Source organism: Peromyscus leucopus, chromosome 8b (genome assembly GCF_004664715.2).
Source record: "Peromyscus leucopus breed LL Stock chromosome 8b, UCI_PerLeu_2.1, whole genome shotgun sequence".
Classification (NCBI taxonomy): domain Eukaryota; kingdom Metazoa; phylum Chordata; class Mammalia; order Rodentia; family Cricetidae; genus Peromyscus; species Peromyscus leucopus.
In genome coordinates this window covers 93,793,559-93,807,810 of record NC_051086.1, presented here as the reverse complement: position 1 = coordinate 93,807,810, position 14,252 = coordinate 93,793,559, and the positions used below count along the sequence as shown (strand labels likewise).

General features: G+C 51.1%; 1 protein-coding gene across 1 annotated transcript; it reads left to right on the top strand.

Moving 5' to 3' along the window:
- Nucleotides 1–238: 238 nt before the first annotated feature.
- Nucleotides 239–13,149, top strand: Gsdma (gasdermin A). The gene is made up of 12 exons (XM_028889546.2): nt 239–365; nt 2,197–2,415; nt 2,614–2,794; nt 6,404–6,569; nt 7,706–7,802; nt 8,265–8,312; nt 8,652–8,678; nt 9,215–9,235; nt 9,798–9,952; nt 10,421–10,535; nt 11,927–12,000; nt 12,260–13,149. Exons 2-12 carry the CDS (start codon nt 2,202–2,204, stop codon nt 12,500–12,502), a joined length of 1,341 nt encoding a protein of 446 aa, XP_028745379.1. The 5' UTR covers nt 239–365; nt 2,197–2,201; the 3' UTR covers nt 12,503–13,149.
- Nucleotides 13,150–14,252: the final 1,103 nt, after the last annotated feature.

The following is a 14,252-nucleotide window of genomic DNA, read 5'->3' as shown; positions in this document are numbered from 1 at the left end:
TCCACAAGCCAATTTTTAGCTGCCAATCTTTCTCTCCCGACCCCAGCTATCCACACCTACACTGGCACCTGCCTGGCAGCTCCCTACCCACCCCCTCATCTCTTAAGAGGCCAGGGCCCAGGGCCTAAGGCGGGGCACCCTTGGAACAGGTTGATGCTGTTCTCCTGGAAGAGGAACAAAAAGGGGTGGAGCCATTGAGACAGGCAGGGTCTGTGGAAGCCTACATCCCGCCTCCACACTGTGGAGGCATAAAGTGGCCTGTCCCGGGAAGGGACGGTCATTCTGTCAACAGACAGACAGAGCAAGCTCTGGGCCCTCACCCCACCCCCAGCTGCCAGACAGGACCCAGCATCACTCCTGCCCTGGTAAGAACAATGACAGCAGAGGAGACAGGGGGACATTCTGGGTGTCTAGGGGAAAGGTTGGGACCAAAAAGGTGTGGGATTTCCTAGCTTTTATTGTGGCCATAAAAATTCCCCCTGGATATCACTGGGAGTAGGTGTCATGACAGACTTGAGAGAGGTAGCCCTTTGAGTGCCTCTCTGGTGAAGAGCAAGTCCCAGGTACGCTCATCTGGTCCCTGGGGGGCTCTCCGATGTCATCCAAGCCCTTCTGGGAATGAGGGCTGAGAAGCACAGTGGAGATGGCAGGATGGCCCCACACATCTGTGTGTGCCACCTCCTGTTTCCCTACCTCCGGCAAGTACCACACATGGGTGAGGCCCAGCTCGGCGGTGGAGGCACACACCTTTAATCCCAGCACTCAGGAGGCAGAGGCAGGTGGATCTCTGTGAGTTCGAGGTCAGCCTGGTCTATAGAGAGTTCCAGGAGAGCCGGGGCTACACAGGGAAACTCTGTCTCAAGAATATATATGTGTGTGTGTGTGTGTGTGTGTGTGTGTGTGTGTGTGTGTGTGTGTGTATTCAAGAATATATATATATTGAGAGAGAGAGAGAGAGAGAGAGAGAGAGAGAGAGGAGGAGGAGGAGAAAGGGGGAAGGAAGGAAGGAAGGAAGGAAGGAAGGAAGGAAGGAAGGAAGGAAGGAAGGAAGGAAGGAAGGAAGGAAGATGAGGCCCGTGGAGGCTAGCTGATGTGTCTGCTTCCACTCACCAGAGTAATCTGGGGGTGTCTGCTGGCTGCCCAGGTGATCTACCTGGATCTCAGAGACAGAGCCCTAAGATGGTGGCCTTCAGGTCTCTGGCCCTCACCCCAGCGTGTTTCCCAGGGTCACGGTCCCTCTTCCCTTCATTCTACCAGACACAGTGCCTGGTGCTGATGCTGCAAAGGTGACTAAGCCCCATTTCCTGCCCTCTGGGAAATCACAGTAGGCGAGACAGGCAGGTGAACAGATGGTAACAAGATGAATTAGCAGGTGTTTCAGAAGTGGATCTACAGGCTGCCTTGGGAATGCAGGCAGAGTCACTCACATGCCCCAAGGAGGAATGGGCGGCCTGAACTGAGTCTTACAGGACGAATAGGAACTCTTTCTATTGGAAAATGGATAGTGTAAGCAGAAATAACAACGGCAAAGAAGTGGGCGGGACGGAGCCTGGGGAACTGGTCCACTTACAGCCATGTCGTTAGAAGGTAGGTGTGAGGGACATGCGGGATACAAGCAAGTGATGGCCCGAGTGCTGGCTGCTTCCTCCCCCAAGTGTCCCAGGTCCTGGTGACAGCCGTGCCCTAGCGTGAGAGGAAGCCTCACTTCTCCTGCTGATGACACGCCAGCTGGGCTCTGTGGCTGTGAAGACATGAACATGTAATAAGAAAAGAGCCCAGCTGGGCAGTGGTGGAGCACACCTTTAATCCCAGCACTCGGGAGGCAGAGGCAGGCGGATCTCTGTGAGTTCAAGGCCAGCCTGGTCTACAGAGCAAGATCCAGGACAGGAAGCAAAACTACATAGAGAAACCCTCTCTTGAGGAAGAGAGAGAGAGAGAGAGAGAGAGAGAGAGAGAGAGAGAGAGACCCCTTGACAAAGGGGAGGTCTGTCATCTCGTACCAGCCGTGTGAATTCTGGAGTCCAGGATTCTTCATCACCAAATAGGAACCCTTGGGTTCCTTCCAGATCCAACATTCAAAAACCCAGGCCTCTCTAAGGTCTCCCTCGGCTCTAGGAGTGAAGCCTTTACACAGTCCTTCCCAGGTCTTGGTGTCCTCAGCAGCCATCTAGACAGTCTCCACCTCTTTCTCCACAGAGACAATGACTATGTTTGAGAATGTCACCCGCGCCCTGGCTAGACAGCTGAACCCTCGAGGGGACCTGACACCCCTAGACAGCCTCATCGACTTCAAACGCTTCCATCCCTTCTGCCTGGTGCTGAGGAAGAGGAAGAGCACTCTATTCTGGGGGGCCCGCTATGTCCGCACCGACTACACTCTCCTGGATGTGCTGGAACCTGGCAGCTCCCCATCAGGTCAGCCTCTCGAGCACAGCTGGGCTCTAAGGGTTCCCAAGGGGCTAGGGCTAGCCATCTGGACCACAAGGAAGACTCTGAAGCCGTCTCTTGCCTGATGTGGTCAGGTGTCACCAAGCCCAAAGTTCTCACTGGGGGCTGAGGTGCCAGTGGGGATGCATCTCAGCTCAGCGCCTGCCTGTCTTTTCCCTCCTGTAGATCCAACAGATTGTGGGAACTTCAGCTTTAAGAACATGCTGGATGCCCGCGTAGAGGGAGACGTGGACGTACCAAAGACGGTGAAGGTAAAGGGGACGGCAGGCCTGTCTCGAAGCAGCACACTGGAGGTCCAGACACTCAGCGTGGCTCCCAAGGCTCTGGAGAACTTGCACAAGGAGAGGTGAGAGAGGGCGGAGCTGAGGGGTCATGGGATGGGGTTGGGCAGTGCATAGAAGATGCTCGGGACCACCAGTGGAAGGGTAAAACCCTCACCCTGATCTTTGTTCAATGTAGTCCACACAGGGGGGTGGGCAAGTGCCCAGTGGTGAGGTCTAGCAGGTGCAAGGGGGGTCCTTTGCAACTGTAGGTGCAACCAAGACATTTCCTAGACATTCTTCCCATCCTCTAGCCCCCTCCTGTATCATTTCCTATCTATCTATCCATCCATCCATCTATCTATCTATCTATCTATAGATATATCATCTATCTATCTATCTATCTATCTATCTCTCTCTATCTCTCGTGGCTCGCTCGCACTGGAACATTCAGATGTTCATATTCACTTGTTGTGTGTGTGACCTTGGAAAAGTCACTTCTCAGGGAACCTCAGGGTTTTTTGTTTTGTTTCGCTGTAGAATGTTGGGAATGGAAGATAGTTTCTAAGGTTCCTTCAACCCTAAGATTGTGAAATGTAATGGGAAAGGCAGAGGTCGCTAGTAACTGTTCCTTACAGAGACTGTTCAGAACTCTCTCCCATAAAGCAAGCTTCATACTGGCTCCATCCATGCACCTAGGGAATGCTGCCCCAGGAGACGAGGGGTGTGGCAAAGGTTGTTCATACAAGGCTCTGACATGCATCTGGCTTAACAGGGGACCTGACTTTTAAATAATTAAGTAGTGGTTGAAAGTAGCAGGTAAGGACTGGAGGAGCCGGAAGGAAAGGTTTGAATGTTTGCTAAGTCACCTAGTAAACATTCACAGAGTTCTCACTGAGTGTAAAACATCCTATTATGTGCTGGTGTCCCTAGAATGTCTATGTCCAAGAACCTTGTGGTGTAGGAGGGTGAAAACTACTGTGTAAGAGTAATTATCTAGCCTAAGAGTAATTATCTAGCTGGGTGGTGGTGGATAATTACCATCTTTAATCCCAGCACTCAGGAGGCAGAGGCAGGTGAATCTCTGAGTTCGGGGCCAGCCTGGTCTACAGAGTGAGCTCCAGGATAGTCAGGGCTACACAGAGAAACCCTGTCTCAAAAAACAAAACAGAAGAGTAATTGTCCAATGTGAGAAGTGAGAAGTGCATGGGAAGCACTGGGTTTGATTTGTGGCAGGCCAGGGGGGCGGCTGGCTGGCTGGGGAAGTAAGGCAAACCCTCACAAAGAGGTGGTCCTGGGTTTAGGCTTTGAACAATGAGTAGAAATTGGGCGTCAGGAAGAGGGGAAGTGTGTTACAAAGGCGTGCAGGTGAGATATCTCAGTCCATGCAGTAACTAGGGGGACAGATGCAAAGGAGGCACAAAAGGAAGGAGAGAAGGTTTTAGGGAGAACCAGAGCAGGTAGGAGCCCAACAAATAGACTCCAGGGAGACCCTGCTGCTCAGGTGTGTCTCATGGCCGACCTGACCAGATGAAGAAGTACATTGGATAGGAGACGGGGTTAGGAGCAGGAATCTCAGGGAAGACGCTGTCCCGCTACCCATCAGAGGTTTGAAATGAGGACCTGAGCTGGGAAGCGTGGCTGGAATGCAGGGAGGAATGGACGCAGGGCTTATTGCAAGGGATGCCGGGATGGGTTAGACTCAGCCATGGAGTGCAGAGCGATGGTGAGGGTTTTGTTAGAGGTGACGCTGGGTCTTGACTTAGGTTGTGACGTTCCAAGGCATTCAAGGTGGCAGGCAAACAGGAGGACAGGAGAGAGGTAGTTCTGTGGGGATGGTTGTCAGCTCCTTTTGCGGTACAGCTGAGACTGGTCAAGGGGTAGCTGGGAAAGGGGCTGGAAGCTCAGAGAGGTCAGGACCAAGATGAACATGTGGTGGTCAACAATTACGGATCAAAATAGCAGCAACCGGCTGGGAGGGTGAGGAAGCTGGAGAATACTCAGAGAGAGGAGGCATAGAATCAGACTCTCGGGGCCTGGAGAGAGGGCTTAGCGGCTAAGGGCACTCGCTGCTTTTGTAGACGCCCCGAGTTCAGTTCTCAGTCCTCGCATTGGGCAGCTCAGGAGCACCTGTAACTCCAGCTCTAGGGGGTCTGATGCCTTCTTCTGGCACACACACACACACACACACACACACACACACACACAAAAAAAAAAAAAAAAAAAAAAACAACAACAACAACAACAACAAAAAAAACATCTCAGAGGACAGGAAGTACTAAGGTTCCAAATCAACGGGAAAATGGGAGTCAGAGAGAATGTATATGATTTAGAAACCAGAAAGATATGAGAAGTGGCAGTGGCAGGCAGTTGGAAGCCATGACAGGACAGAGTCACACTGGACAGTTAGGGAGCGCCATCCACTTTAGAGAGTGTGGCGGCCACTGTGATTCCAGCTGAGGGGCAGAAACAGAAGCCAAATCAGAAGGAAGTAGCAATTAGAAGAAAGTACGCTGGGGTGATGAAGACAGCCTGGATGGCGTATCTTTTGAGATATTTACCAGTGAGGTGAAGGAGACAAACAGGTTGGCAATCTGAGGGAGTGTTCCGGGAACAAAACCAGGGTCTCTTCGGGGCAGGGACATGTTTTCAGACGGAAGGAAGGGGAAGGAGCTAGTGCAGAGGAGGCGCTGGGGATGACAAGAGGCGAGATTGGGAACAGAGCAGAGATGAAGGGCATGGTCCACAGCTGGGAAGTGGAGGTGGGCGCAGGTAAACTGCTTGGACCCACAAGTGTGAAAACCTGAGTTTAATCCCCAGCGCCCATGGAAAAGCCACACAAGTACTGGCATGCCTCTGAGACCCCAGTGTTCTTACCGCAGATAAGGGCTGGTCAGAGACAGGAGAATCCCTGGGAGTGTGAACTGGAGGAAGGAGGACCCGGCTAGCCTGGGATACACAGACAACAAAAGATCTCATCTTAAACAAGGCGAGGCGGAAGGTAAAGACAGACACCGGAGTCTGTTACCTGACCCGCATACTGTAGTACATATCCCCGTGTACACATACATCACACATGCATGCATACATGTGCAGGCGTGCACACACACACACACACACACACACACACACACACACACCAAAACATGAAAAAGGAGACAGAGAGGCCCTCAGACACGTGAGCAGAGGCCAAAGAGGAGAACCTGCTCCCGAGAGTAGGAGGAGAGGAGGAAGTGACCGTGAGGCCTCAGCCCAAGCCAGGTGCGGAGCCTCCGGCTGTTTGCCCAGGTTTATCTTGCACCTTGGGAGGTAGTTGGCGTCATCTCTGTTTTATAGATGAGGCACCTCGGACTCAAAGCAGATGCCCTGCCAGGTAGCCGGAGGTCTGCGTTTGCACTGAGCGGAGCCCGCATTCCTTCCCTGGCACCTTGCTGTCTAGATGCTAGAGTTGACAGATTAAAAAGTAGACACGGCGGGGCACGGTGACTCGCGCCTTTAGTCCCAGTGCTTGGGAGGCAGGGCTTGTAAATCTCTGTGAGTTCAAGGCCAGCTCGGTCCACACAGAGGGCTCCAGGCCAGCCAGGGCTGTATAGTGAGACCTTGTCTCAAAAATAAAACAAGTATAAATACAAAGCACCGACATTGGCCCTGGTGAGGAGACGCTGAGTGGTGTCCTTATGCTTTTCCTGCCTCAGGAAACTGGCAGCAGATCACCCGTTCCTGAAGGAGATGCGGGATCGCGGGGAGAACCTGTATGTGGTGATGGAGGTGGTGGAGACCGTGCAGGAGGTCACTCTGGAGAGAGCTGGCAAGGCCGAAGGCTGCTTCTCGCTCCCGTTCTTTGCCCCACTGGGACTACAGGTTTGCTACACACACACACACACACACACACACACACACACACACACACACACGCTCCATTAACTCTGAACGATGCCTACTCGGGATAGATGACCTAAAAAAAAAAAGTATCCAAAGCCAAGTTGGCCACACACCCTCTCCTCTGAGTAGTGGTACCAAGCAGGGCGGGTCCCCGTTCCAGATACCACCGACAATATGGAGCAGGCTAAGTGCTGCTGAGTTTATCTTCAATCCCCCCAACCCATCCCCTGCCAAAACTGAAGAGCAGAGTTCCTGCCTGGTATGGTGGTGCACACCAGTAATCCAAGCACTCTGAAGGCAGAGGCCAGAGGGTCACAGGTTCAAGGTCAGTCTGGGCTACGTGGTGAGACCCTGAGGCGGGGGTAGTTTCTTGCTTTCAGAAAGTCCTTACATATAGATGAGACACACAGTTAAAGCCCAGAGGATGTAGGCTTGGAAAATGCAGTAGAAGTAAATGCATCTCTTTTTATTTTTATTTTTATTTATTTATTTATTTTTTTTTTTTTTTTTTTTTTGGTTTTTCGAGACAGGGTTTCTCTGTGTAGCTTTGCGCCTTTCCTGGGACTCACTTGGTAGCCCAGGCTGGCCTCGAACTCACAGAGATTCGCCTGGCTCTGCCTCCCGAGTGCTGGGATTAAAGGCGTGCGCCACCACCGCCCGGCTCTAAATGCATCTCTTATATCTGTACATACATCTAGTGAGTGTATTCATGAGGGATGGGATGGGACTGGGATCCAAGGGAGGAGTTGGCCATGGAAGACTTCCTGGATGAGATATGAATGGGGCAGTTGGTGTAGAGGAAGAGGAAGCAGGACAGAAGAAAGCTGAGAGGTGAGGGAGGATGATACACAGGCAGTTGTGCCCAGTTTCCTCCACACGTCGAATCCAGAAGCAGACATAGCATGGTAGATAGAGGGTGAGCCCTAGAAACGAGTGGGAAGGCTTCAAGTCCAGACCACAGAGAAAGACAGCTGGAGACCCTAGCAGAGGCCTTCCAACCTCTTGTCTCCTCAAAGGCTCTCGGCCCCGGCTCTGCACCTGCCTCCTGCTCCTACTCTTCATGTCTCCTACGTAAGATCTCAGAGGACTCACAGACTCTCCTTGTGTAATCCTAGGGATCCGTGAACCACAAGGAGGCTGTAACCATCCCCAAGGGCTGTGTCCTGGCCTTTCGAGTGAGACAGCTGATGGTCAATGGCAAAGATGAGTGGGGTGAGCAGAGACCAGCATACTCTCCCCTCAAGGAAAAGGTTGCCTGCATCTGTGCAGTGGCATCCTGGTCCTCTCTTGCAGTGACGGGGGCGGGGCTGGGGGAGGCAGCATATTGTATTGCCCATTGCTGGAGACAGAGCAGAGGCTGCTCTAGAAAAGGAGGGGGAAGGAACTCTGAGTTCCAGGTGTCTCCAGGAGTGATACAGAGACCAAACCAGTGCAGCCTCTGACCTCAGGAAGCCCGAGGAGGAGACAGATCCTGACATCCGTCCTGGATTTCAGGGGAGAACACGCTATTGTAGGCGAGAACATACAACTTCCAGCAGTAAAGGTTGGGTAGAGAACTAGATGGGGCATTTGAGGGGCAGAATCTAGTCCTAAGCAGAACCCTTGGGCTTGAGGCTGAAGGAGGGATGTGGCAGCCGGCGTGACCTCCTGGGTGCTTTCTTTTGTCCATTACAGACATCCCACACATCTGCAATGACAGCATGCAGACCTTCCCTCCAGGAGGTAGGTGCGCCGCTTACAGGCCTCCCACGTCTCTTGCTCCATGTTATCTGCTAAAATCTCCCAGCCTCTAACAGCCTCAGCTCCTGTCTGCTCTTGTTTCCTGGGTCCTCAGACAGATATATAAACAAAAATACTGCCCCAAAGGGACAAAGAAACAGAGGCCAGAGGCACAATCAGAAACAGAGATTTGGAGACAAGGTGTCCCACGGTTGTACGGATGGGTGTGCTAACAGAGTCTCCGTGTTTTCATAACGAGGCAGTGAGGCTATCTTGGCAATGGCTTTAGGGAAAGGCAGCCAAGAGTTGGTCCTGACAGATGTGCTCTGCTTGTGTTTTCAGAAAAGCCAGGGGAGGAGAAGTTCGTCCGTAAGTGTTCCTTTCGTTTTACAACTTTCTTGACTCAAGTTCAAAACTCTCATTTCCCTCCTCCGTGGGACTGACCAGGAAGTTGGCGGGACAGGTCTTAGCAAGCAACGGTCCCTCAACCGCGGCAGAACTTCCAATAGGAAGTCAGGAAAAAGCCGTGGAAGGGGGAAGATCTGTGGACAAGATGCGCAGGAGCTCGGCCGCCTCAGACCTTTGTTGTCAAGGGCCTCAGTAGCTGCAACCTGTTCCACACGTATCTGCTGTCCAGTAACTAGGGCAGGAGGCGCTGACTCACTCAGCTGCTGGGTGACACCAACTTGGTCGGAGTGCCCTCGTCACACTGTATTAGCTCTTCTGCTCCGTCCCCAGGAATGGGGCAAGAGGACTCTGGAGACAGCTGGGAGCTCGGGGGTGGGGGGGTGGGGGGTGGGGAGTGGGGGGTGGGGGGCGGGGTTGGTTAGAGACTCATTGCCTAGGGATGGCTGCCATCTGAAGGATCCTGTTCTGACCTGCCTGTTTACTTCTTATTTTCTCAGTTATCCAGGCATCTGATGTTGGTAAGGAGTTTTGTGAATGCTTTCGAGACTTTGCCACACAGGTAGGGGGAGGAGCATTGGAAGGAAAAAGGCTGAGTCCCAGGTCCTGGGATTAAAGCCGTTTCCAGGAAGCCGCTCTCTCCAACACAGACTGGACATACTTTAGGGTGCCAGGCCTCTACCTGTCTCTAAGTTGTCAAAGGCCTCGTTTCCACAAACTCAAGAAAAGGGGACATAGGCTTCCCCTAAACGGCTAGCTGGAGTGGTTGAATACAGGAGTCACCTGTGCGCTGGGACAGGATGAAGCCTGGGGGTGCGGGGCAGGGTCTCAGGAATGGAGGTGTGATGAACTGTCCTGTTAATTGACTGCGTGGGGTCTAGTCCACCTCCTTGCTCCATCCTTCATGACCCGAGGCTTTAGCGTAACTTCATAACCACACGCCTTGGTCAAGAGGAAAAGTCATAGTCGAGCTGGAAGCAGGGTACTGGGTCCCGAGGAAGGTGTGACAGGGCCTACGGAGAGGATGTACTGGGTGGGAGGGGCCTGGTGAAGGGGCGTCTGCGCCATTGACTGTGCCCCTAGGGGAGATGCATGAAGATTTCAAGACACTAAAAGAAGAGGTTCAGAGAGAGACTCAAGAAGTGGAGAAGCTGAGTCCAGTGGGACAGAGCTCCCTGCTCACCTCCCTCAGCAATCTCCTAGGAAAGAAAAAAGAGCTCCAAGACCTCGAACAGACGGTGAGGTGCCATGGGGGAAACAGGAAGCGTGGGAGAAAGTACGAGAGGGTGGTGGCGGGCCCTTGCGGATGAGGAGGGGAGCTGACAGTGTTACAGAGGCTATGGAGTCCCTGGCAGATACTGTCCCAAGGCTGGACAAGCGTACCGAGGCTGCTAGGCCACCACTGGCCCCTTAGTCCCTGGGAAAGAGCCTCAGTACAGAGTTCTCAGAAGGCATGGGCGCCCTCTGATGGTCAGAGGGTAGCAACAGGCCAGTGTCGCCCTCTGCTGGATAACAGCTTGAACCTTCCAGAGCTCAAAACCCAGGAACCAAGGAACCTACCAGACCGACCTGCATGTTCTAGGACCTGGCTTCCCAAAAAAGAAATAGGAAGTGGGAGAGAGTCAGCCTGAGTCCAGAAACTAGTGTGTGTCGAGTGCTAGGTTAGACCTTTGCCTGAGGTATTAGTCACCCAGTTTTCCTCACAGCTTGAAGGGGCTCTAGACAAGGGACACGAAGTGACCCTGGAAGCACTCCCCAAAGATGTCCTGCTGTCAAAGGATGTCACGGGCGCCGTCCTCTATTTCCTTGGGGCTCTAACAGGTGAGTGAGTTAGACAGTTTTCTCTAAGAATAAATCATGTGAATGACTTCCCCCAATGAATGAATGAGTGGATTCCAGGTGGTTTGAGCTACAGTAGTTTATATATTCATTTTTTTAAAAACTGGTGCCAGTTGGGTATGTAGTTCAGCATTACAGCACTTGCTTAGCATACACAATGCTAAGGGGCCCTTGAGTTCAAACTCTGGAACTGGAGGGAGAAAAAGAAGTCATCACCATTGGTTTCATTGCTAGGGATTCAGTTGGTATTTATTTATTTATTTACTTACTTACTTACTTACTTACTTAGCTACATATTTAAGCCTTCTGCATAGAGCTAAGTCCATCCCTTCCACATTGCTGCCCACCTGTCAGCTTTAGTTTCGGGGAGAGTAACTACTCAGGACACTCAGTGAGTAAAGGCTCTCGCTGCCAAGCCTGACAACCTGAATTCAATTCCTGGAACCCGCAGGGTGGAGTACCACCCCTGCAGGCTGTCCTCTGTCCTCCACATACACATCATGGCGTGCAAATGAGTGTGCTTGAACGCACACACACACACACACACACACACACACACACACACACACAGTGTGGGGGAAAAGCCAGATATGGTGATGCCCACCTTTAATCCCAGTACTTGGGAGGGAGAGGCAGGTGGATTTCTGAGTTCAAGGCCAGACTGATCTACATAGAGAGTTCCACAACAGCCAGAGCTACATAGTGAGACCCTGTTCTAAATAAATAAACAAATAAATAAATAAAGTGGAGGGGGAGAAACTTTCTGTCAAATGCCAAACCCAAAGGAAACTCATCAGCTATGACTCCCTTTACACCCTGGTTGTCACCGCTGTGGTAGCTCATGCCTATAATCCCAGCACTCAGGAGGTTGAGGCAGGGGGATCACTGTGGGTCTGAGACCCACACCTTGGGCTACAGATCCTGCCTCAAAAACAAACAAAAAGCATGGCCTTGTCTTCTCCCCAAAACTGCAGTAAAAGATTAGAGTTTGGGTTTGCTGTGTTTTTTTGGACAGGGCCTCAGTATACATAGCCCTGACTGGCCTGGAACTCACTACATAGAACAATCTGGCCTCCAACTCCAGAGATCCATATACCCCTGCCTCTGAAATGCTGAGATTAAAGGCCGATGCCACGTTACTCAGTCAAGGATCACAACTTTTATTTGATGGCCAGCAAAAGTGTGTGTGATAGAGCAGGAGTTCATCTGTGGATGGATGGATGGATGGATGGATGGACAGACGGACGGGTGGACAGATGGGTGGACGGGATTCATTGATTAGAGTGTGCAGGAATCCTGTAACTTCACTATTTGGAGTTTGTAGTTCCTTCTGTACCAGCAACATGTTTTTCTCTCTCTGCTTTTCTATCCAGTGTTAAGTGAAGCCCAACAGAAGCTTCTAGTAAAATCCCTGGAGAAAAAGATCCTGCCAGTGCAACTGAAGCTGGTAAGAACAAGCAACAGACGCCAGGGAGAGTTAGGGAGGGAGCAGCAAGAACCAGTGGGGACAGCCTTAGAGATCCCTGCCTTATCCTGGGAATGCTTGCCTTCTCTGCTCCCTAGATTTTTAGGGTAATCAGCCTGCCTTTGTTAGGAGAGAGAGAGAGAGAGAGAGAGAGAGAGAGAGAGAGAGAGAGAGAGAGAGAGAGAGAGAGAGAGAGAGAGATTCTGGTACCTCCTTTTCAGGCCACTTTGGTCCCTTGCAGGTTGAAAGCACCATGGAGCAGAACTTCCTGCAAGATAAAGAGGGTGTTTTCCCGCTGCGGCCTGACCTGCTCTCCTCCCTCGGGGAGGAGGAATTGACCCTCACAGAAGCCCTAGTGGGGCTGAGTGGCCTGGAAGTCCAGAGATCCGGCCCCCAGTACATGTGGGATCCGGACACTCTCCCACGCCTCTGTGCCCTCTACGCTGGCCTCTCCATCCTTCAGCTGCTGAGCAAGGCTTCCTAATGCACCTTCTCTGCCCTCTTCCCTAACGTCTTCCCAACCTTACTGTACCCTATCTATAACACTCCAAGTCACTACAGATCCTCCAGGCTGAAATGCCATGCCCATCATGCATGGTCGCCAAATTCCCCCTGCCCCACAGTCTATCCCCTTCTGTCCTCTACCTCAGCCACCCACTGAGCCCACCTCCTGATGCTTAAATCCTGAAGATACAGAATCATTCAAAAATCTTTGCGAATTTGAGCCATTTCATTAAGAAAAACAAACATCAACTTCCTAGTTGAATCCTTCCCACTTCAATATTATGTCAAAACTAAGACAAGCTATCTTCTGGTTTTTCTGTAAAAGGAATCATTCATTTGTGCCAGGTAAAGACACAGACATTGTCCACATGTACATGATTCTGCTCACACTGTCCTCAGGCTGGCTGGAAGATGCTCCGAGAACCCAGAGGGTTAGGATGTAGAATGTCCGCTCTACATTGAGAAGATCATCAAAACAGCATGAGTTCATCAAGAGTCCATGTTCTCTGGTCCTGGTTGAGGGCTTGGGAGAGGGAAGGGTCTAGAGGTATACGATACAAGCCCCCACCAAAACAACAACAATGAAAAGTTTTCAAGTTCATTAAGTAAAAAATGCAGGTGATCATAGTGAGACCCTGTGTCAAAACTTTTTAAATTGAGAAAGAGGAAGAGGCCGGGTGGTGGTGGCGCAAGTCTTTAATCCCAGCACTCAGGAGGCAGAGGCAGGCGGATCTCTGTGAGTTCGAAGCCAGCCTGGTCTACAGAGCAAGATCCAGGACAGGCTCCAAAACTACACAGAGAAAACTTGTCTTGAAAATACAAAAAATAAAAAAATAACAACAACAACAAAAAAAAAAAAAACAAAGAAAAAGGAAGAGAGGAAGAAACTCTTTGAGGGTTGATCGACCTTTCACAGGAGTCGCCTAAGACCACCAGAAAACACAGATATTGACATTATGATTCATAACAGTAGCAAAATTACAGTTATGAAGTAGCAACAAAAATAATTTTATGATTGAGGGTCACCAGGACATGAGGAACTGTACTGAAGTGTGGAAGCGTTAGGAAGGTTGAGAAGCACTGTTTTAAATGATACTTTGTTTTGTTTTGTTTATTTTTTTGTTGTTATTGTTGTTGTTGTTTTGTTTTCAAACCTCAACTCAGGATGGGTGTGGGAGGAAACAGTACAGATAGGCTTGGCCTGTACATCTTAATCCCATCAACTTTCTAGGTTCCGATCACCCTTTGCCTAAAGCAGGCTTTGAACATCTGTCCCCAGTCTTATTTATTTGCGCTTATTTACTGGGGGGTTGCATGTGTGCCATGCCATGCTTGTCTGGGTTAGAGGATGACTTTGGGGAGTTGGTTCTCTCCTCCCATCATGCAGGACCCAGGGATTGAAGTCAGTCATCAGGCAGCGAGCAAAACCATCTCACCAGGCCACCTGTGTCTCCATCTCCTCCTCCCTCTGACATGTATGGGTATTTTGCCTGCGTGTATATATGTGTACCACTTGCATGCCTGGTGCTCTTTGAGGCCAGAAGAGAAGTTTGGATCCCTGGAGGGAACTGGAGTATAGACAGCTGTGAACCATCATGTGGATGCTGGGCTCTTCCAGGTCCTCTAGAAGAGCAGCTAGTGCTCTCAACCTCTGAGTCATCTCTCCAGCATCCTCCGACACACCCACACACGCACACACACCAATCTCTTTTAAAGCGCTTTATGAGTAG

Excerpts from the sequence above, each read along its gene's own strand:
- Gsdma (XM_028889546.2), top strand. The coding sequence starts at position 2,202 with ATGACTATGTTTGAGAATGTCACCCGCGCCCTGGCTAGACAGCTGAAC. Across the intron at positions 9,236-9,797 it reads TATCCAGGCATCTGATGTTG|GGGAGATGCATGAAGATTTC; the intron begins GTAAGGAGTTTT and ends CTGTGCCCCTAG. Across the intron at positions 12,001-12,259 it reads TGCCAGTGCAACTGAAGCTG|GTTGAAAGCACCATGGAGCA; the intron begins GTAAGAACAAGC and ends GGTCCCTTGCAG.